This window comes from Emydura macquarii, unplaced genomic scaffold (assembly GCF_026122565.2).
Source record: "Emydura macquarii macquarii isolate MOO-44397 ecotype Brisbane River unplaced genomic scaffold, CSIRO-AGI_Emac_v2 contig_1477, whole genome shotgun sequence".
Lineage (NCBI taxonomy): Eukaryota > Metazoa > Chordata > Testudines > Chelidae > Emydura > Emydura macquarii.
The window spans coordinates 26,600,037-26,624,711 of record NW_027131614.1 but is presented as its reverse complement, the minus strand read 5'-3'; the positions used below and the strand labels follow the sequence as shown (position 1 = coordinate 26,624,711).

The 24,675-nt window shown below is 40.4% G+C and overlaps 1 protein-coding gene across 1 annotated transcript in view; it reads right to left on the bottom strand.

Moving 5' to 3' along the window:
• KLHL14 (kelch like family member 14) overlaps positions 1-24,675 on the bottom strand; it is a 77,959-nt gene that overhangs the window by 40,006 nt on the left and 13,278 nt on the right. The window contains exon 2 of the mRNA XM_067553882.1: positions 16,233-16,354. Within this exon, the coding sequence (XP_067409983.1) occupies positions 16,233-16,354 (122 nt within the window). The remainder of the gene's footprint in view (positions 1-16,232; positions 16,355-24,675) is intronic.

Below are 24,675 nucleotides of genomic sequence, written 5' to 3'. Positions count from 1 at the left end.
GGGTTGGAAGAGACCTCAGAAGGTCATCTAGGCCAACCACCTGCTCAAAGCAGGACCCACCCCAACTAAACCATCCCAGCCAGGGCTTTGTCAAGCCGCACCTTAAAAACCTCCAAGGATGGAGATTCCATCACCTCCCTAGATAACCCATTCCACTTTTTCCTAATATCCAACCTAGACCTTCCCCACTGCAACTTGAGACTAGTGTTCCTAGTTCTGTCATCTACAACCACTGAGAACAGTCTAGTTCCATCCTCCGTAGAAACCCCTTTCAGGTAGTTAAAGGCTGCTATCAAATCCCCCCTCATTCTTCTCTTCTGCAGACTAAACAAGCCTAGTTCCCTTAGCCTCTCCTCATAAGTCATGTGCTCCAGCCCCCTAATCATTTTCGTTGCCCTCTGCTGGACTCTTTCCAATTTGTCCACATCCTTTCTGCAGTGGGGAGCCCAAAACTGGACACAGTACTCCAAATGAGGCCTTATCAGTGCCGAATAGAGGGGAATAATCACTTCCCTCGATCTGCTGGCAATGCTCCTACTAATATAGCCCAATATTCCGTTAGCCTTCTTGGCAATAAGTGCACACTGTCGACTCATATGCAGCTTCTTGTCCACTGTAACCCCTCGGTCCTTTTCTGCTGAACTGCTGCTAGCCAGTCAGTCCCCAGTCTGTAGCAATGCATGGGATTCTTCAGTCCTAAGTGCAGGACTCTGCACTTGTCCTTGTTGAATCTCATCAGATTTCTTTTGGCCTAATCCTTTAATTTGTCTAAGTCATTCTGTATCCTATCCCTGCCCTCCAGCGTATCTACCACTCCTCCCCCTGCAGTCATCTGCAAACTTGTTGAGGGTGCAATCCACCCCATCCTCCAGATCATTAATGAAGATGTTGAACAAAACTGGCCCCAGCACCGATCCGTGGGGCACTCCGTTTGTTACCAGCTGCCAACTAGACATTGAGCCGTTGATCACTACCTCTTGAGCCCAATGATCTAGCCAGCTTTCTGTCCATCTTATAGTCCATTCATCTAACCTATACTGCTGTAATTTGCTGGCAAGAATACTATGAGAAACCATATCAAAAGCTTTGCTAAAGTCAAGGTATATCACGTCCACCTCTTTCCTCACATCCACAGAGTCAATCATTTCATCATAGAAGGCAATCAGGTTGGTCGGGCATGACTTGCCCTTGGTGAATCCATGCTGACTGTTCCTGATCACCTTCCTGTCTTCCAAGTGCCTCAAAATGGATTCCTTGAGGACCTGCTCTACGATTTTTCCAGGGACTGAGGTGAGGCTGACCGGCCTGTAGTTCCCTGGATCCTTCTCCTTCCCTTTTTTTAATATGGGCACTACATTTGCTTTTCCAATCATCTGGGACCTCTCCCAATCGCCACGAGTTTTCAAAGATAATGGCCAATGGCTCTACATTCACATCAGCCAACTCCTTCAGTACCCTTGGATGCACTGCATCCGGCCCCATGGACTTGTGCATGTTCAGCCTTTCTAAATAGTCCTGAACCTGTTCTTTCAGCACTGAGGGCTGCTTACCTCCTCCCCATACTGTGATGCCCAGTGCAGTAGCCTGGGAGCTGATCTTGTCTGTGAAGACAGAGGCAAAAAAAGTATGGCTGGAGTCCTTGAATTCCTAGGGACAACAATGCTCTTGGCATCAGACACTGGACCTGGACCAGATGAAAGAGTATACTTTAGAGTTGAGGCTCTCCTGGATGCTAGCAAAGTCTTGATGGCTTTGGAAGCTAGACACAGCATTGCTAAGGCTTCCCTTTCAATAACCAGGCTGTCAGTTGAAGCCGGTCTATATCTGGATGGAGGAATGAGCCTTGGCAGATGATATTCTGTCTCAATGGTAGTTGTAGCAGAGGTTCCACAGTCAAGTCTATCAAGTTGGAAAACGGAGGTCTCCTTGGCCAATGGGAGTTATCAATATGACTTTCACTTGTTCCTTTTTATTTTCTGAATCACTTTCCCCAGGAGGGGAAAGTGGGAATGCGTAAAGAAAGCCCTGTGGCCATCTGTGTGAAATGGAATCTGTTGTCATTGATTCAGGAATGGTCTCTCTGATGGAGTACCTTGGGCTCTTTGTGTTCTTGCAGCTCACAAACAAATCAGCTGATGTGAAACTGAATGTCCTCAAGATTAGACCAAAGACCTGACTCAGGCACCACTCCTGATTGTTCAGCTGGCACCTGCTGAGCCAGTTTGCCTTCTCGTTCAGCTCCCTTTTTACTTCTGAGGGACAGGAGAGACTGCTCTGACCATTTCAATACTTCCATTGCTTCTGGGTGTAGCTTTGGTCTCCTTATCCGCACCTGATTGTTTATGTACGTGTCTGTGGTCGTGCTGTCTGACTGAAGCAGAACATTATTTCCCTCCAGGGAGATCTGGAACTTTCGAAGAGCTAGACTGACTGATCTGAGTTCCAGAAGGGCTATTCTGTGTCTCTTTTCCTTCAGGCTTCCCGGATGGATTGAAAAGCCAGATGAGCACCCCAGCCCTCCAGGATGGCATCAGCAGTAAGCATAAGAGAATCTGGAAAGCATATGGACAGGCCTTTGCAGGCACTCCCATGAAAGGTCCATGACTGTAGGGCACTGAGAACCTAGATCAGGTCTCACACTTGGTGTCTCATGTATTCTGAGGATTGGTTCCACACTCTCAGAAGGAAGGTTTGACAGCACCTGAGGTGTGATGTTGCCCATGGAGTGATTCCTATACACAGTACAAAAAAATGAAGACATTGAAGTACAGTAGTACTCCTGCAGGTTCAGAGAAAGGTGATAAGATTCTGGATTTCCTGGAACCTTTAGAATGATTGACAGATTTTTGCTATCAGGTTGTGTGTGTTCACTCCCACAGTGAACAAGAGACACTGGTTGAAGAAATCAGGGAGCTCTTTTTGACATTGATGATGAAGCCATATGTGTTCAGGAGGTCCAGAGTCCAAGCTGTGACTTTCTCTGCCACAGCTTGGAACAGGGCTCTGACCAGGATGTCATTAAGGAAGGGGTACAGGTGGATAGCCTGGGCTCTAAGCCTGACTATGATCACCACCATCACCTTTCTAAAGACCCTGGGGGCCAAAGACAGCCTGACAGAGTGTGTTCAGTATTGGTAATGCTCCTTGCAGAAGCGAATATCAGAAGTCTGCAATGATATGGCCTTATGGGGAGGTGGAGATAGGCATCCACTAGATTCACTGATGTCAGGAAGTCTCCTTCAGATAAGGAATACATCAGCAAGGTCAAGGTCTCCATGCGGAATTTTATCCTGCTCGTCTTGGACTTCTCGAGGTTGAGGATGGCTCTGCCCTGTGCACTTTTGGACTACAAAGAAGATAGAACAAAACAATAAGGATCTCTCTTATGAGGGGCATGCTTTCTAATACTCCTATATCTAGAAGAGAAATCTTGTTCTGGATCAACTCGTGTTTTGTCCCTGGAAATGGAGGACTGGACAAAGAAAGTATGAGATGGAGCCTCATCTTGGGAAATGGAGGACTGGACAAGGAAAGTATGAGATGGAGCCTCATCTATCTCCCTCACCCAGCTGTCCATTATGAATGCACACTACTTCTCTGTGAAGCAGGAAATTCTGCCTCCTACTTCAGCTCTGGGTGTAAGCACATCTGATCATAGTCATAAGATGGTCTTGGAGACTGAGAAGTTGCCTGTGGGCTTTTCCAGAGCTTACCCCTGGATAATCTGCTGTCCTTTTGTTGGTACTTCTGCAAGGAAGATGGAATGAAATGAGCATCTCTGTCTGAACGCAGGTTTGTATTCCCTCCTAAGGGCACTTTACAAGGATGGGAAAGACTGCTTGGATTTTGCTGTGTTTTCTGCCCATGCTTTGTTCAGTTTTTCCCCAACCAGGATGGAGTCTGTGAATTTTAATCTGTTTAGAATGGGAATTCACCTTCCAAGAGTGAAGCTACACATGGTGCCTGGTTGCTGAGCTGTATGCCACAGCTTTGCTGAAAATCTCACAGCATCCACTGAAGCATCGGCTACAAATGTTGATAGGGAAGAAAGGGGTAACTGTCACTTCTTTCAGTTTTTCATATCTCACTTGGACATTCAAAAAACAGACACAAATTTATTGTGGCTGAATTAAATGTGTTATGCACCAAAGACCCCTGTGTAATTCTGAGTCATATTTAGACCCTTTACTTTGTTGATGAGGTATTTACAGCTGTGCTTACATAATACAGGTAGTTTGGCCAGAGTGGGAGAGATGATGTTCCCCCTGCCCTCAGATCCACAGGGACTGGAGTCAGAGCTACCGATGGCACACAGTCCCTACATGAACAGCTCCAGTATCCCACTGATCCCATAGGAACTGCAACCCACAACTGCTATGTAATGATAGGGGAACTCTGCGATGATCCTCACCCTCCCATGACTTTTAGGAAAAATCCAGTCTTTTATATGACTAAATCATTCTGTATATGACAAAGGGTATCTGATGACTTTGCTTGACAAACACTCAAATGCCTGAATGCTATATTTCCCTTAGGGAAAATTTCAATAAAAATCAATAGAAGATGATGATTTTTCTACAGAAATTGTTCTCTATTAAATTCTATAGGATGATTAAAAAATTCTATGGAAAGATTAGCATTAACTAATCAATTCTATAGTTTTTTTAAAAAAGAACTATGCTTACTTCTGTAGAACATTATTGGTTTCATGCCTATGTAATTCTGCAGGACTTTCCCGTAAGAGACTACAGATGATCACTTTGTTTCCTATATTAAAAATCTCAGTGAGAGCTCTTAAACAGCAGCAACTGTTTCAAGCAGGCTGTTGCATTGTATTATAGGAAAAAAGCCGACCATAGCAGTCCTTTCTCTGTGGGCAAAGGCCTGGCTGTGGAAATGAAGAAGCTGGGGTGAAGCCAAACAATTCCCCCAAACAAAGGGACACTAGGGAAGGGCTTTATTGCCATTATAAATCTTTGAGTTAAGAAAAATTAAATTTCAGAACATGTAAATCATCATTCTTGGGTGTTCAGTTGTTTGGCTAGAAACATTCTGTGAATAGAGGGGAGACAGATTGCTGCTGCTTCTATCTGTTCTCAGTCAATGAAATATCCCTCCCTACCCCCTGCTGCAAAAGGCCCACAAAATGCTAAAGGCTTAAAAGCTGCATAGGGCCTCCTTGTATGGGCCTTCTGCACAGGGGTGTAAGTTCTCTGCCTGGGCAGAAAATGATGGTAGCCAGGAACATTCCATTCATATTCATTCGAACAGTTGTAACTCTGCTGAATAAAATAAAGTTCAAATCAGCTTGTGCATACATTAGGGCTAATGTAGCTGGGAGACAAGGACTGCTCATGTACCAGTCTGAAAACCGAGGCTTGGATGCCACAGACCAGACTGAGCTGTAGTATAGACTACCACATTCTTTTAAAAACCAATTTCAATTATCTGAGGGTAGTGCAGATACACTCTCTCCTATCTAAATTCACAATGGCATGCACATATTTATAGACCTCTATCTAGCCAAGTACTTAAGCATATGTTTAAATTAAATTCATTGCTGAATAGCCATAGATTTAGGCACATGCTTACATACATTGCTGAATTAGGGCCATAGTGTACAAACATTTTTCTGCTATCACACCTTTTGGTTATATATAATTTTATATTTTGCTAATAAAGACTTTCTTGCAGTTTTACCTCAAATCATAGGACAAGCTTATGAGCCAAATTCTGCCATCAGTTACATCCGCACAATGCCATTGATTTCAGTGACATTGCATGGGTATGACTGAGGACAGAAAATGGCCTTTGGATATTTTTTTCCAATAGTACTTAGCTATTCAACCAGAAAGCCAATCTCTTTTTGATCTGGCAAAGGTCTGAAGCCACTTAAAATGCCCTTCATGTTATTTCAATGGGAAATGAAAAGCACATTTTAAATAATACTGTCTGAATATATTTTAACAAAATATTCCTGGACATCATCCTTTGAACCTGCTGATCCAGAAATGGTGCAGCTGCAGCTCTTCCAACATCCTCTTCTCTTGCTTCATCCAAATCAGGGCATTTGAAATTCTTCTAGTTTAACTTTTTTGAAGAAAAACAATTTAAATGTTCAAAATAAAGGCTTAGGTGTAGGTGTAAGTACTACAGGTACTTAAACATCCTGTTTGTAACCCATTTGTACAAAACCAAAAATGTCACATTAGATACAGAAAGAAAAGGAATACTTTTTAAAGCAAGCAACCAAAAACATACTAGAATTAAATACATGCCTCATTCCCATTAATGCTATGAGAATCCCAGTGCAACTAGATGAGAATAAACACATTAATTTTATCTGAAGTCATGTAAGAAACTGAAAACCATGTTTGCAGTGAGGATACTATGCATTCAATGCAACATAATTTTGCAAGAAGGTTGTTCCAGATGGTTGGAACTGCAGAGAAGATTCTCCCACCAGCAGTGTCCAGATAGTGTTAAAAAGAACAGAGTGCTAAATGATTAAATGGAGTTGGAAGCAGATAAAGTTTGTGAAGCTGGAGATAGTCCAAGAAGGGTTTTACAACAAGGGTCGTGATTTACTTCCAAGCTGGTAGTAGTGCCTACAGGAGTCGGCAGCTTTAAATTTTGAACAAGACTCCATAGAAGCCTGGCAGCAGAGCCTACCATAAACAAACATATATCCTGATTGCCTTAGACTCATCTTCATACCAGCTGGATCTGCTCACTTTCTTGTCTGTGTCAGTTATCTCTGAGTTCCTCCTCTCCACTAATGAAGGAAAGATTGCAAGCAGCTTGTGTCCTGAGCTCCTGCTCCAGGCTGACTTTCCACCATTCAGGGCTAGAAATTTCATGGCTGAGCGTAGGCGGTGAATCTGACCCAAGAAGAGTAATTTTGAATTATATCTTGAGATGGCAGAGGAATTTCTGAGTATGGAGGTGGTTCGTGCTTCTTTGTACGACTCAGAAGGAAATTAGCAGCATTCCACACATGCTGCAGTCTGGAGGGCTGGGAGTTTAGAAGGCCATATAGAAGTGGGATGTAGTAGTCAAGAGGCGATGAAGCCATGGATAGAGATGGAGTTATGGCAATGGTATTCATAGGCAAAGTCGTAGAGGTGGTGACAGCAAGATATGATGACACAGGGAATATGGGAAGAGATGGAAAGTCCAGATTCAAGGACAGTGCCAAGGTTATGAATAGGGGAGGCAAACAGAAGGTCTTAGTCAAGAAGATAAACAGAGGGAACTGAGTTATTTGAGGATGCTTTGCTTGTCTAAGAGAAGCATTTTTGTTTTTGAGGCTTTTAGCTGATAGAAGATGAAATGAAGTCAAAAGGTTACGTGATTAAGCCAGGCAGAGTCATTAAAGTTATCAACAGAAAAAAAAAGTGTACAAGTAGTACAAAATCAGTGTGCAAATAGTAGCTAAGATAGTATATCAAAAAGAGAGATATGTGGGCTCAAGGAAGAGTGCTGCCATTTCTTGGAAGTTATTTCAAATGGTACTGCAGGAGAGAATAATATTTAACACACAAATAGAGCATGCATTTTGACAACTCACTGTATTTTCACTCATTCTCAGAGCTCCATCTTGCTCTTAGATATGCAGGCGTGCATCATTAATGGGAGTTGCATGGTTGAATTCCCATGCATCATGCTCAGAATGAGAGTTGTGTGGCTAACCTATCACACGCAAAAATTATTCCTTACTGTCTTCATGCTTCTCACAGCTATATTGTAACTTGCCCATGGGGTGTAAACCTGTGGCCTGTTGGAAATTTGCTTGATTACATCAAATAAGATTCTCAAGTTCAGATATACTACCATATATTTGTTTCCCTTGTATAAGCTTTTCTAAGTGTTTGTCTCTCTTCTTTCATGTTTGTGCACTGTTCTGAACCTTTTAAAAATGAACTAAACATATGGATGGAACAAACAGAAGGAGTTTATCGTAAAATAGTTGCATTTAATGTAATTATTACATTTATTTATTGAGGAGAGACAGAGTAAGTGTGTGTGTGTGTTGGGGGAGTAGGGGTAGGGTCACTACTTCTGTAGATCTCCCAAACATTATTACATCTGTCTAGTGGGGAATGTCAAGGCTTCTGCTTTAGTAATGTACCAATGCTTGCTCAAGCTTTTCAATGCAGTGCTGAAACCAACCTCGACACAACGCTGAAGTAGAAGCCCTGGTGCTTGAGACTGCTGAATGAACGGAGCAGGATATTCGAAATTTATCAGGGCTGCCAAGAGTTGCTCAGCAAGTTAAATTTTTGATGTACACATGTATGATTTACACATGTAAATAACAAATATAAACTTGAGGACATGTCAAGAGGTTTAGTTCATCCCTGCTCCCCACTTCACCACCGCCTTTTATTGTTATTTTTCAATTATAAATCAAATAGGGGGACTCTGGCAGAAAGACGTCCTCAAAACTCCTCTAATCTACATTTTAGAAAAAGTAAAAGCTCTATAGTGGATTAGTTCATTTATTTACAAAGGAGAGAGTTTTAAAGGCACAAATGGCAGTTAGACACCATTGAAAATCTCTCCCAAGAATCTTAAATGTAGAGACATTAATCATAACTGAAGTTATAAAAGTGATCAACATAGGTAAGGAAAAACTAGAGGCATTTTCAGAAATGGATAGGAAAAGGTGGCCAAAGGTTTATAAATATGTCCAAGACCAAGAAACTCTTTTAGTGACCAGTTCCCCAAAGTAGAAGGTTTGCCACAGGAATCAGCACTTCAAAGTCATTCCAAAAGAGTAGAAGGCTGAAGAACACTGTGCTTAGTGAGCCCAGAAAGAAAAAAGTACTATTTTGAGTGGAAAAAGTTGGTGCAACTAAATATCTGTGAGCTGGCATGGAACACAGAAGGGAAGGCAGCATGGTCCAACAGACATGGCACAGGTTAGAGAGCGAGGAAACCTGGGCTCTCTCATGATGACTCATGATGACTCTCATGCTGTGTGAACTTGGGCAAGTTTATGTAACTGCACTGTGCCTCAGTTTCCCTCTTTGTAAAACAGAGAAATAATAAAGCTTGTGCAGCTTTGAAAAGTGCTTTTAGAACTACTGATATGGACTAAAAGTCATTATATAAGTGAAAAGCACTATTATTTAAGATCCAAGAAGGTTTACAGTAAAGGAAATGTATTTAAATTACATTTTAAATGATCCAAAGTGAAAGACACTAAAAAGAGCTGGGCTGTGGAGAAAATGGCCAAGGAGAGCCTGCTAGGTCAAAATATGGTAAAAACATATACCATATGATTCGAAACATGGGTTACCTCATTGATGACATAACCTGGAATAGAACCGAAAACAGCAGAATGGAATTGATCTGGTGAAAGAGGGAGAAGAAGGGCTACTTTCATATGAGTACACACACATATGAACTAAGTGATTAGTTGTGTATCATGATCTGTGAGTCATCGACACAGCAGAGAACAAATGTACAACACCCCCTTCCTAGCTGTTGTGTGATTGGCTGCTGGCATAAGGGAGGGTGGGTTCAGTCAAAGACAGAGCAGAACATTCAAAAGTTCCCAGTTCATCACTCTTCTGTGTATAATGACCCAAACATTACAACCTTAAACAAGTAAGTTACCAAGTGGTAGGGCAGAAAACAGAAGGAAAAGAAATTGAGGATAATTAAAATAAGGATGAGGTAATAAGAAAGAAAGGACTAGTCCTTTTGAAAGAGAGAGAGAAATAAAACTCTCCAATCCAGTGTTTTTCTTATATATCACCGATGTTACTACTCTTTGGTTGGACAAAGGATGTTGGTTTTAAATTGTAACTGGTATAGTTCCTAAGCAAAAATGTTTTACTGCCCACAGATGTATTTGCCACTACTTTCAGTGCTCATCAAATCCTCTTTGTAGTTTTTTTGAGAGGTTGATGAAAGTTCCAGTTAGCATGTTATTGAAGAAAGAAGTACTGATGTGAAAGAAAGACCTGCTGCAGTTTAATACTGAATGGAATATGCACTCTAAGCTTTCAAAAACATTTCCTAATATTTTATCCATTCATGTTTTAAAGAAGAAAATCCTGCATTGAAATGGAGGATTCACTGTATATCCAGAAATCTGTAAGATACAATCTCCTTATCACTTCTAACCATGCAGATGAATATATTGGCATTCAAGAAATATCAAAAGTAAAAATAAAACGACTACATCATTTTTAATCTCCTGTATTCTATGTTCAGGTAGCAAGAAATTTAATTCCAGTTGGACCAGTCTCTTGTGATCTTTTTTTCTTTCATCTAAGATTTTTTTTTAAATGCTAAGAGGTATTATGATAGAAAACCGTGTATTTTTGCCCTGGTTTACACCCATCATCCTTAGCATTACAACAATACAAAAGCATTAAAGTAAAATTAATCATGTCAAAAGATTTTAGCAAAAACAAGTGAGACCATGCATAAAGCATCGCTTTGTCTAGTGTGAAGTCACGCTCTGATTAAAAACATATAATAAAAGTGAAAGTAATACATCATTGCCTTAGCAGTAGGGTTTTTTGGAAGTGCTATGCAAGTCTGAACACAAAAAAATCTTTATAGGTTCTGGCTTTTGAAACTTACAATTATTATATTTTAATTCTAACAAATGAAACAGTGGGTATTTTTTTAAGTTCAATCAATATTAAATGTTACAGTTACAAAGAAAAAGTAAGGTGTTAGGCTTAAAAAAGGGACTCTTGGTAGGATTATGGTTGATAATTAAAGCATAAGTATTGAGAGAATCACCTTCAATGTCCATGAGGTAGTTTACTCAGTTTAAAGGAGTATTGTGAGGATGTTAAGTGATGAAGCACCCAGCAGCAGGGCAATGCTTCTGCTACTAACTGGGGCCACCAAACACCTGTCAGTTCAAGATTAAATAGTGCCACTGACAGCAGTAGTAGTTTATTGCTGGTATAAGACACAGATAACACCCAATTACTTGAAAGTGTGTATGTGCGTGCGCGTGCATGAGAGAATCTGGGTGACTCAGCAAAGAACAGTTTACTGTATTAAATATGTTCACTACCCATCATCATGTAGTTTGTCAAATCTCCTATTGTGCTTGGGCATGAATGTGCAATAACAAATATTTCAAGACAGAGTATATAGCAATGTGCATCCATGTATCTCAAATTAGCATTGAGCCCATTGAAGGTAAAATTAGTTGCCAATATATTCTTTTAAAATGACATACTTCCCTCTCTCTCCTTTGTTTTCAGCCAAAGAAACAGCCAGTCTGGAATACCAGCAGGGAAAAGGGAAAAATACACAACAACACTGGACTGTAAAAAAATCTAATGAGCCCTTGAGTTATAACGTTCTTGTTTATGGACGATGACATTAAAATTGGAAATGGATGCATGTCTTCTCTCCTCCTTTGGTCTTATGACAAAGGTGAGTTATTTTCCTGATACCTTCAGAATTACTCCCATTAGTCCTGATGCATTAGTTGCTCTGCATAGCCAGGGACAGAGAAAAGAGCAGTATCTCTTGCCAACAGATACAGTCACTGGCCATGAGCAAAGCAACATTTTTATTTTGCAAAACACTCATACTCAACAGCTGTAGCGCTCAACCTGCAACGCTCTTCATACCCCTGAGTATCATGACTTTTGTGGAGTCTGCGGTTTCCGACGGATGATATTCTTGTTCGGCTTGTAGGAGTCTCATGGAGCACTGAGCAAATGGACTGGTGCAAAGGTCACTTAGCCTCTGAGTGGTGAGTAAAGAACTCATAGGGTAACCACCTCTCTCTAACAGGCCCAGTTAGCAGGCCCAGTTCAAGAACATTTGGGGCTCCTTCCTGAGTCACCTGATACAGTCTCCCAGTTGCAAAGCCCAGGATTTCATTTGCAATCTTCTTTTCCCCACCCTCACCTGCCCCATGCTCCTATAGTATACCACCTGTAGGAGACAGGGACAAGGAGGGGGGAGAATAAGTAATATGGACAAAACAGGGGCCAAATTCTGCACATTTATACCAGTGTAAATCCAAAGTGACTCTACAGAAGTCAGTGGCACTTCTTCAGATTTACGGAATTTGGCCTCTGGTGAATGGATGAGGGATGTGAGGAAAAGTGTTGATGGAGGTTTTCGGTTAAGAAAGAACATCCACTATATTTCAGTCATTGACGAGAAAGAGGGGGAGACATCCTGAATCTCCACCGGGCTGAAGCTCTTATCATCACAGCACTCTGTCAGCATGATGCAGCTCATGCTCCACCCTCTGGATGACTGAAGAATGAGCAGTAAATGTTTCACTTTTATTGATGGTGTCTTCATGATTTGGGGTGCTCTTTGGCTGTGGGACGGGCAGTATTGTCTGAACTGCTCCCACTGACAAGACTGAAACAGAGGAGGACTCTTCCCTCCCTCCCTAGCAGTCAGGAATTACGGTAAGGAATCAGAAAAGAAGAAATAGCTCTTTCAAAAACTATGGACAAGGATGGGATGGGAAAGCGCAACAGAAACATTCTACCTCTAAGAACCAAGATTGTCAGGTATGAATAAAAGAGCTATTACATCAGAAAATAAAGATGGCACAATGTCCTGGAACTGTACTGCAATATTTGCCTCATGCTCTTGCTGCAACAAAAATAGGATGGCACTGTTTTGTGATAACTAAACACCACTCTACATGCTGATGCAACACCATGACTGCAATGCAATATCAGGGTGTTGTGCTGTGGTTACTTTGTGGCTTTCTCCAGATTCATTCACGTATGATGTCCTCTCCTGCTCTTCAAGTTTATGTACCAGTGCTCTGTAGTGTTAGTTCATGTTTTATGGAGAGATTGGGAAGAAGATTCTACTCACATTTCTTTGTATCCCTTGGTTCCTGTATTGCTTTGTGGTGAGCTAGGAAATGGTGTGTGTGTGGGCAGTGCGGTACAGGATTTTAAACAGTTTAAAGAAGGGATGGTCAAATTATTTTTTATTATTTATATTTCTTGGTCAAGGTCAAGGTCAAGGTCAAGGTCTGGGCTCCACAGAAACATTTTTCACATCTCAAGTGCCCCTGGTCAACAAACACATACAATGCTGTATAATATACCCAGGGCCTATTGCAGAGGTAGTCAATAGATAGACCATGGGCCAAATCCAGACTGCCAGAGGCTTTTGACCAGGACACAAAACTCTTGGGGGCCATGGGCGGTGGGTATGGGGGAGGGCTAGTGCGGGTAGAGGAGTGACTGGCCATGGGGGAGCTGGTGCCTGGGGCTGACAGGTAACTCAGGGTGGCAGGTGCGCCCCCCACCTTCCCTAAACAGAGCCCTGCCCCCATTTGACTGACAACGGGAACCCTGGCAGGTGCCTGGGGTTGACTCGTAACTCGAGGGGGCGGGCAGATGACCCCCCGCCTACCCTAAATGGAGCCCTGCTGGACGCGCTGGTGCACACCAAGGCTTGGGCTTTCAGCCCCTGCTGGGTGCACTGAAGCTTCAGCCCTGTGGAGTTTGCTGGACCGTGAGGTTTCAGCCCCACAACCCAGGACTTCAGCCCCGCCCTGGCACATCCAGCATGGGCTTCAGCCCCGCGCCCTGGCATGCTTCACAAAACTGAAGCCCTGAGCTCTGGCACATCCCGCAGGGTGGAAACCCCAAGCCTAGGTGCACCCAGCAGGGCCTGAAGCCCCACACCTGGGCATGCTCCCCAGGGCTGAAGCCCCACGTCCCGATGCGCTCTGCGGCCTGATGCCCCAAGACCCGGCACCTTCCCTGTAGCTAAAGCCCCGCCCTGGCAGGGGCTGAAGCCCCGAGTCCTGGTGTGCCCCGCAGTCCATTAAAAGCCTCTGGCAGTCGAGATTTGGACCATGTGCCACCGATTGACTACTCCTGGTTCAAAGGCTACTTCAACTTCTTTAAAGGGTTTTTAATTGTTACCTTTCATTTTTAGAGGGTATCTGTAATACGTTCTAAGCAGATGTCCCTGTTACATTTGGACTTTTCCACTGTGCAAATATTGATATTTCTCTGTGTTCCCAATTCAACAGATATAAGCTGTGTCTTCACAGCACAGTTAGCTTGAGTTTTAACTTGAGTGTTACCCCTAACTTGGCACCTGTTCACACACAAAAATCTCTATCTCAAGTTAAGTGGTGCTTTAAAGCTCTAGGTAGATGACCTGGGGGGGAAGGGGAGAGAGGGCTGATGCTTGATCTAGTAAGGCAGTGGGGATGCAATAGATGAGTTACAACCCTTCAGTAGCTAATCCAATCACTCTATGTAACTTCAGTGTTGTTTTACAGAGTGGTCGCTCTCGTTCAAGGTTTCAAAAAGTACTATACTAGCACGCATTAGGGAATTCTGAGTTCACACCAGCAAGAGCTACACAGAGCAATTAGTGTGCAACACATTATTGCTCATTGCTGCTCCATGTAGATAAGCCCTATGTTAACTGCTTGCTAGAGGGCAACAGGGGAAGATGCATTGTTGCATGCATTATTTTGGTAAACTACACAAAAACACTCTTGAAAAACTTCTCAAAGTTCAGAATGACTCTTTTAAAAAAAATAGTCTGAATTCATCCTGGTATAAAACTCAAATTCAGTCATTTCAATTACATTAGATGTGTATGAATTTGGGCTAATTAATTTAGCATCTGTACAGTGTTCTTTTTTAGAACATACATGTAATATTAGCATGGTTCAATTTTCCCCCAAACTAAGGGACAGTATTCCTTTAAATAATCAGCAGTCAAATGTCATTCCTACAGAAGTATATCTGCAGGTATAAATAGATTTAGGACATTGACCAGGTCCTTTAGATAGTGAGTATGCAATGAAAAAAATATCCTTCATTCAGCTGTAGGCCAAGAACTTGAGTCAGGAATCTCTTGCTCTACAAAGAGCTTTAGTTCACTTGTGCCTCACTCTGAGGTACTGTATTTTACAAAACAACATCAGAAAAATAGATTACTTCTGTCTTACAGAACACATTGTTTTTTCACAGACTATTATTATCCTACGGATTTTTCTTAAAAGTAATCTGTCATGATAAAAGGCAATATCATCATAGTTTTGATGGTTGAAATGTCATTAGTGACATGTCTACCAGAACAGAGTGATAACTGTAGACTTTTCTAGACTATAGTTCATATCTTCTTTTCAATATTGCTGTTCTTACACAACATCATTTACTACTAGTTCAGAGTATTGGTACCGAGGGAGTCTTCTTGTTACAATTTTTAGATGATACCAGTTTAGATTCACTGTGTAAACCAGCTTGAGAAAGCATTATTTTGAGCACTGCATCACATCTGTCTTTACTTTTGCTTCATCCTATGAACAAAATTCTATTTTGGCTTCATCCTATTAAAAGATTTTTGTATAAGAGAAAAGGATAGACATTGGTAAAAAGATGTTTCACTGGGAAAACGTGGAAGTCTGTTAGGAAATCCAAGTTTTACCAGTTGCCCAATTTAAGAAGTATGTCTTGATTTGTGGATCAAAGTCATTCATTTATTATTTTATCTATACTGCTTTGGTTAAAATGTAGTTTTATTGATCAGTGCAGCCAGCCTAACCACAAAGGGGACTATTGCACACACAGCCTGCTGCACTCAACTCAAGAAACTGATTTGATTCCATGAACAAGTTGGATTGGGAATTGTAACCAATAACATTAAGTTCCAAATCTCAATGCTCAAGGCAAAACACTTGCTGTAAAACACAAGCACCCTTTAAGAAAGGAATGGGGTGAATAATTCTGCACATAAAGCCTCTAAGCACTATTTACTGCAGCTGATACATACCACTAATATTCTGTAGGCAATGGATATAGAGGAGAATGGGGGAAACTACCTTTAATGACTATGGACAAGACATAATGGCTGAAGAGGGAAACAAAAGTGTAAAATAAAACAGGAAATGTGCTCTAAAACCCTTGGTTAGCCAGAGATCTGAATCTGAGAAATTGCCTCCAACATCACATTCTTTTTTTTTTTAAATCAGATTATAAGTATTGCGGTATGAAAGCTTTGCAAGTTTACTTTAAAAATTTACTGGAATAATTTTAAGCCAGTTTTAATTTAGGCCTGTTCCATTACAAAATTAGTATCTTCTGCAATCTCAATTTATTGTTCCATTGTGAAACCTCTTGTGATACATAAATAAATCTCTGAAGGGAAACAAATCAATAAAGTGTCTAATTTAATTAACCATGTTTTTAAATTCATCAAGACATCTCTACAAAAAATAAACTACTTACTTGTCAGTATTTTCCATGTCTTCTTTTCATCATCATAATACTGAACCAAATTGCTGGGTAGCCGGTCAGGTCCGGGAGGCAATCCTCCAACCAATAACAGCATTTTCTTATTGGAGCGAATTCTTCACCCAAAACAAGAGAAAAAACGAATAACCACATTATTGTAGAGTATTTTAGTGGAAACAAAATCATAACCATCAAAAGAATGTTCACTGCTTGTAGTTTTCTATTTCATTTTTTGTATTTCTTTCCCCTATCATGTCTCAACAGTTTTTTGAACCAAGCAGAAAAATGATCAGAAAAGCTGCATATCTCTCTACTCTTGGAATAATAAGCTTCCTTTATGCAATTTGTTAGAGGTTCATTCTAGAATGACCTTTTTCTTATATTATCCCTTTAAATCATCACTCTTTACAGCTGAATACACATGAAATGCTCTGGAGTTGTACTAAGGTTAAGCATTAAAGTTGCATGTCAAAAATCGTATTAGTCAAAATCATTATTATAAGCCATTCTACACTCAAAGAACCTTGAAAAAATTAAGGTTATGCAGAGAGTTTGTGAGCCAACTCTTTAATCACACACTGAACTTCAAATACTATAGGTTAATACAATTAGTAGCACCAGGCTAACAGTTACGGGTTAAATGCTAACTTACAAGTACTTTTTTGTTTATTTAATTTAGCCCAGACTCCTGCTTTCCCATTCCCCCCAAACTCCCCCTTCTTTGCTCTCCCCCTGTGCACCACTGGCTATAGCAACACCAATTGGTAAAAATGAGACTGTGATGTTGTTGTGAGCCTCCCCAGAGTGGAGCCCTGCCAATGCTTGCTACTGATCCAGTGGCATGAACCTGCTCGACTGTGCAAAGTCACTCTAATTCCCTCCCTCTGTTTTTCTACCTTCTCCCCCAGGGGGCAACCACTGAAAGGAGTGACTACCCACCCATCAAGAGCTGGCAATTCGCTGCTATTAACCGTGACCGTGATTCCCAATCTGCCTGGCAGTTCTTAAGAACAGGACTGCAATGTCTCATATATAGTAAAAGTGGTTATATGCACCCTGGCCTCTATCACTATACCTGACAAATGTACATATCTTTGCAACATTAGTGGATTTAGCAACAATTGTATATGAAGAGGGGAAGGAAGTCCTAGACCCTCAGATGAGTCCTGTTACTTTAATAGTCACTTGGTATATACATGAACTTCTATTAGTCACCCTAAGTCTGAAAATGATAAAATCTAAATAAAGAACCCTGATAAAACAATTTATTCTCAATATGATGGTGATATAGCATTTAAAAATATATCCACACTATTGTCTATAAGAGACAGCATGTTTGCCATAATACACCTTTGCTATATGCCACTGCTTTGTTGAGCAGAATAGTGTAATTGGCACTAATTTAAATATTATTAATGAATATTCCTTGCAAAGAAAGCCAGAGAATTCCACTAATCAATTAATCAATCATTAATTAATTATCACCAAATTGTGTACACACATCAACAGGGTGAACTCTCTGCCTCGAAACTTCATTATTAGTAATACACTCCAGTAGAGGGAGCCTTATCACAGATGTCCACAGATTGTTTCTTTTAAATACAGCTTACATTATTATCTGACAAGACTGTCAAGCACACAGACTAATTTACATCTATTTTCATATTGCACCCCATTTAAAAAGTTGTGCAAAATAAACTGAAGCAAGTTTTGATTTTCTTTCAATATTAGTTGCCTTTAGATAAGTGCTATTCCAACTGAGCTTACTCACAGAGAGAGAGAATGTACAATGGGAGATTCCATCCACATTAAGCTTAGGAATCAAACCTTTTGGATGGTACTAGTAGATGTTGCTACACAGAGCACAATTACACTTCTAGATATTTGGGAAATAGGAAGTCTTTCAGGAAGACAGACATAGGATGCTATTACAGATAGCCTTATTTATTTTGAAATTAATTTAGGGCTTTTGTAAGGTGCCAAATTGACAGCACAGGAAATGGATACCCTCATTTTATGCACAGAATTTATACGGCATGGGCAGTAGACAGCGTGTTGAGGTCTTACCAATGTACTTGAACTCTGACTTGGAGGGAGTCATTCTGTCTTCCTGTCAATTTAGTTCTTGGCCTATGTGCTAAAATGTCTCTTTATTGTCAGATGATGGCTTTTACCAACTTACTAGACTCTACATGTAAGTGAGATCAGAACTAGGCTCACAATCATTGCCAAATGGACCAAATTCAAACTATGAACTAACTGTGAAAGCTTCCATATATGTTACCATTTCCCTGAAATGTTCAGTGCCTCCAAATAAAGATTTTTAATGTAAGTATGGTAGATAGATAATATGCAACATGAGGGCATGATAAACTCTATTGTTTGTCTGAGTTAAGGCTGTAACTAGTGGCACAGCAAACTGGAGCCATAAGTCAGTTATGCATGGTCATCCCTAATGATAGAGAGTAAATAGTTTATTCCAACCCTCTTGTATTGTATGTTATAGTTATATCACAATTATTTCTACTTGTATTATAAAATTTTGAATGCTCTTGTAAGGTCTAATAGATAAAGGAGCATATTTCAATTTTCAACATTCATCTAATAAACTCCTTTCTAAACCTCATAACATGGTGAAAAATGAATGAACAAAAGAGGCTCAATGACTAAGGTGCAGAATGAAATGTCAGACTTAAATTTGAAATTCCAGACTTTGGCAGCATGCAATCCACATTCAATTTTAATTAAACAAAACCCAATTTGTATATTTACAGCATCCTGAAGAGGGAGCAACACAGCTATAAAAGAAATGTTTTAAAATATGTTTTAGGCTGTGAGATAGGTAAGAGTCCTTTTATAAAAGTGTAATATGAACTCAATAGCCAAGATCTTTTTGAGGAAAGCATCTTGATCTTTCAGATAATTACTATATGTTTTTTATCTAATCAGAAACATTCCAAATGTACTGGCTGAATACAAGTGTCTATATTTCTTTTTAAAGCATGTTTTATGGTCTTGGTAGATTAGATCCAAAAGTGTTTTTCTGGTCTTTGGAGTAAATGCATATATTCTAGGTTTTGAAATACATATTTTTATCTAATAGGTCATACTATATCCATGTTTGGTATTACATCCAGCAATAGTACTACAGCAGAATGTTAACATATACACACATACTCACTGTTCATAGGCAGTAACCTATTTTCAAACATTAATGTAATTAAATAAAAACAGTAAGAGAAAGGCATAGTTTAAAGCTCATGTGATTTGCTAGCAAAACCCTAAGACAGATATTTTCTCTATTACATTTCTACATATTTGTTATTTTGGTAATATGTAATTATTATCTGAATCACTTTAGATTGCAGCTGAAACACTTTCTTTTTATGTTCCATATTTCATAGCATAGAATGTCATGTGACATACTAATAGGATAATAATTCACATTCATACTAATAGGGCTATTTATATTAACTGATACACAGTTAATATTAGTAGGCCCTAACCTGGGCAGGCTGAAATATTGTTAACCATAGCAGGCTATTTGTGTAGCATTAAAAGCTGATGTATGGTACTCTAAGTAAACTCTCCTGAAAAGGGTTTTTCATACCTAGGCTCCACTGGGTCTAGTCTCACCATACTCCTATTACACCTCCTATTATCACCACACACATACTCCTATTAGTTATTATTATTATTTTCCATGGACACAGCTGCTTCCATACGAAAATCTCAAAACACTTAATAAACCTTAATTAAGCCTCAGAGAACCCTGAATCATGTGGAATTTATTTTACCTATTTCTGGGTGTGTAAACTGGAGCAAAGATATTTTAAGGCCAAAATTTTCAAATGAGGATGTCTCAAGTCAGGCACATAAGCCTATATATTTAAGCACCTCTATGAGTGGCCTGATTTTCAAAGAAGCTGAATACCCACAACTACTGACTTCAAAGAAAGCTGCAAGTGCTCAGCATCTCTGAAAATCAGGCCACTTAGTTAGAAGTCGAAGCTAACTTTACGTTCACAAGTGGAAAGCTTTAGCCTAAAAGTATGTCTACACTGCACTCTTCTTTTGGCAGCGTGTTCAATAGACAGCTTAGGGGAGTACAAAAAAGACACACCTGAAGGATGTGGGTATGTACACGAGTACACATCCTACTGGTATAGGCGCTAGAACTAGAGTTGCTGGGGTAGCTGCTGCATTCCATGACTTGAAGTGGTTTCCATTATATACAGGATGTGTAGTGTGGTTCACTGGTTCTCAGCACTGCCACTGTAAAAATTGTTCCAGCGCCCCTGCATATACAACTCATCTAAGCCATGCCTCCCCATCTACCCTGCTATTTTTAGCAGTGTAGTGTCTTGGTGTCTCCTTGCTGCTGGACCCTTTCCCCTCTGCAGGAACAGACTTCACCAGTGGGGAAAGGCTGTGGCAAGAGGGAGGCAGGGAGAAAGTCTCAGGCAGCTCCGTGCTGCTGAGCTTTTCCCCACTGCAGGTAAAGACTCTAGCACAGGGGTGTCAAACACACGGCCCGCGCCGCCAGCCCGAGCACTCACAGCCCCAGGAGTGCTGCAGGCTGAGCAGCACCCCAGCGCCGGCCAATCCCAGCGCCGAGTACTGGTCCACCCCGCCCGCAGAGTGTCACCAGACAGAACACTCCCAGAGTGCCACCAGCCCTAGCGCTCCCAGCCTCCAGAGCGCTGCCGGCCGCACAGCGCCCCAGCGCCAGCCCATCCCAGTGCCAAGTACCAGTCTGCCCATCCCCCAGGCTGGCCAGTCTGATCCGCCCCCAAACTCAAAACTGTCTCAAAACTCGAGTGAAGTATGGTGAAGCTCATTTATATAAGCTGGCTGGCCTCCAAACTGGCTGGTGGCCAGCCCCATCCCACTGCTGGAGTGGTGCACAATTTATTTTAGTATGGTGAAGCCCATCTATAAAAGTGTAAGCTTACAATGTTTATTTTAATTTCTGTAAAATTTAATATATTTTGCTGAAAATATGTTGAGATGCTCTGAAACAAAAGGTGCCGGAAGAAGAGCATAGAAAATTCCAAAATCGCTGGACAGATGAGTGGTTTTTTTACTGAATATGATGGCAAGGCAATATGTCTAATTTGCAGTACTTCGGCTGCTGTAATGAAATAATATAACATAAAATGACACTATGAGACACTGCACAAAGCAAAATATTCTGAATTTACTGGTAAAGTTTGTGCTGACAAAGTTGCAAACGTGAAAGAAGCTATGGAGTCTCAACGAAATGTTTTTCTTAAAATGAGGGGAAAAAATGAAAGCGCTAAAGAGGCCAGCTATATTATTTGCAAAGAGATTGCATGTTTTGCCAAGCCATTCTCAGAGAGTGAATTTGTTGAAAAATGCATGCTTAAAACAGCCGATGTAGTATGCCCTGAAAAAAAAAGAGAATTTTTCTAACATCAGTTTGTCTAGAAACACAGCTGCTGAGCGAATAACAGAAATGGCAGATGATATTAAACTGAAGCTTAGGAAAAAAACCAAGTTGTGTGTATTTTCTGTTGCTTTAAATGAGAGCACAGATATCATGGACACAGTGCATGTTGCAATTTTTGTAAGAAGGGTAACAAATAACTTTAATGTTGTTGAAAAGCTTTTAAGTTTGTCAAGCATGGACAACACAACCACAGGACAGGACATTTTTTTAAACTTGAGGAAGCCTTGAAAAGTGCAGAGTTACCTTAGGAGAAACTAGCAGGCATTACAACAGATGGGGCATCATCTATGACGGAGAATCAATGAATTGACTGGCAGAGTGATGGCAAAAATTAAAGAAATAAATGCAGAATCACTGATTTTCTTACACTGAATTCTGCACCAGCAGTCATTGTGTGGAAAAGTTGCAGAATTAGAACATGTAATGAGCATTGCTGTTAAGTGTGTGAATTTCATCTGTAGTCGGTTTTTGCAACACCGACAGTTTCGTGCCTTATTAAATGAGTTGGAATCACAGTATGATGATTTGCAGTATTTTACCCATGTACAATGGCTAAGTCATGGGACAGTTCTGAAGCAATTTTTTTTCCTGCATCAAATAATACAGGACTTTATGGCAGGAAAGGGGAAACATCTTGCAGAGCTCAGTGATCCACAATGGTTACTGGATCTTGCATTTTTTGTTGACCTCATGGAGCAAATGAATATTTTAAACAAGAAGTTCCAAAGACCTAAGCAGATTGTGATGGAAATGAATGAAGAGGTGAGGGCTTTCAAAGCCAAACACAATTTGTGGCAGCAACAGGTGTCGAATGGAAATTTCGTTCACTTCAGTGTACGCAGAGAGATTCAAGACTTACACAAAGATACTTTTAGAGATGAAGATTACAACCGCTACAATGAAAAATTATCAGACCTGACCAAAGAATTTGTTTGCTGATTTCAAGACTTTCAGTCTCATCGAGACAGGTTTCAGTTGTTTGCAAACCCCTTAATCTTTGATGTAAGAACAGCTCTGTCAGATCTTCAAATGGAGATAATCGAGTTTCAGTGCAAACAACATCTTAAGGATAAATTCAGTGAAGTGCCACAGTAAGATTTCTACCAATATGTTTCATTCAATGACTTCCCCAAATTGGCATATCTTTTTGGAAGAATCCTGAGTTTATTTGGATTTGTGAACAGCTCTTTTCTACAATGAACCTAAACAAATCAAAATACAGATCAAGGATTATAGATGAACATCTGGCTGCTGTGTTGCGAGTGGCCACCTCTAGGAACTTAGAACCAGATATAAAAATATTGGTGCGAGAGAAAAAGTGTCAGGTTTCTGGGCAGAAGTCATAAAAGGTTAATTTAATTTGATTTTCACCCAGTAAAACTTAATTTTAGTTGAAATGTGGTAATGCATTACGTACTCTGAAATCTGTTTTATATTAGTAGATACTTCAATTGAAAGAAAAAACTTAATTTTTTTCATTTTATGATCAATAATAAAATACAGTATTAAGTGTGTATGGAAAGTGAGTAAGTGAAAGCTGTGCCATTGCGCTGCCCCTTTAATATTTTTTTTTTTTTACTGTGCGGCCTGCCAAGTGAACAATTTTGTCTTAAATGGCCTTTGTGGCCAGATAACTTTGACACAAGTTAAAGGAAAAAGCAAGGAAAAGCTCTGTCAAGGGGATTTCCCCCATGCCTTCCCACTACCAGAGCTTTTCCTTGTCACAGTGAAAGATTTCAGCAGCAGGAAGTTGCTGAAGCCTTTTCCTGCTGCCTGAGTCTTTCACTGACATGTGTAGCTAGCCACCGAGTGTGGATGCTGCTTGCTTTTGGTCATGCAGTGAGTCAATGGTAGAGACAGGCACAGAACTCAGAAGCCTTGACCCCTACCCCCCATCCAAAGCAATTATGCAGCCCTATCACCCCCATAAAACAATACTAGGGGAAATATCTTCCTTGCTGATTTACTTTTTCTGATTAACCACCCCCTGCTGGGCTTTCCTCATCCATGTAGTTATTGGTGGCAGTTCAGAATTCTCTCTACTGGGGAAGGAAGGAACACCACACTTATTCCAGGTGTGAAACATTCCAAACCATATAAGAAAATGTCATAATCTATATTAATTAATGTTTAAAAAATACAGAAATGTCAATCTATTAACTCTTTACACATATTCAGTACGCTGTTAAAAGTAATAAAGAAAGCTGCATTTTAGGGTGAATTCAGACTGGTGGTTATGTTAATCAAAGAACAGAAATTAGTAGATAAAAATGTGACCCCAATTCAGTAAGACCACGATCAACTTTATGTACATGTTTCAAACCCATTGAAGTCAGTTAAGTACCTTGCTGAACTGGGGCCTATATAGGACCACCTAGCACTGTTCAAAATAATAAATAGTAAGCATCCTAAGAAAATCATACTGGCAGAATGAGCTGGATTAATTACTAGTATAAACAAATAAATATTCTAAGGCTCAGAATTCAACCTAAAAGTTAAAAATACATTTAAACACACAGCCTCATTCAGCTCTGGTTTTAGTCCACCAATGAAATAATGCCAGGGATTAGTTTGGTCCAGAATGTCCAAGATAGTTCTTGGAAACCTCTTTCCCCAAAAGATGCATCTGAAGGGAATAGTGTCCAGTTCATCATGGTTAACAAAGGTCTGAATAGAGAATCAGGTTGCTACACTGCAAATCTCTTCTGCTGCTGTGGCCATCCTCTTGGCCTGGGTCGAGGGTATTACTCTCAGAGAATTTGCTGTAAATCCCTATGAAACCATCTTGCCAAGTTCTATATAGCCTTTTTAATGCAACATATAAGCCATCTGAAGATTGTTGACTTTGATGCTTTTTGCCTTCTGCAGTTTAGATGGAAAGACATAAGTTCTGAAGCTTCATCAATCTCTTGTTTTCTCTTTATGTGCATTTTGAGAACTCTTTTTACAGCATGTTTACACCAC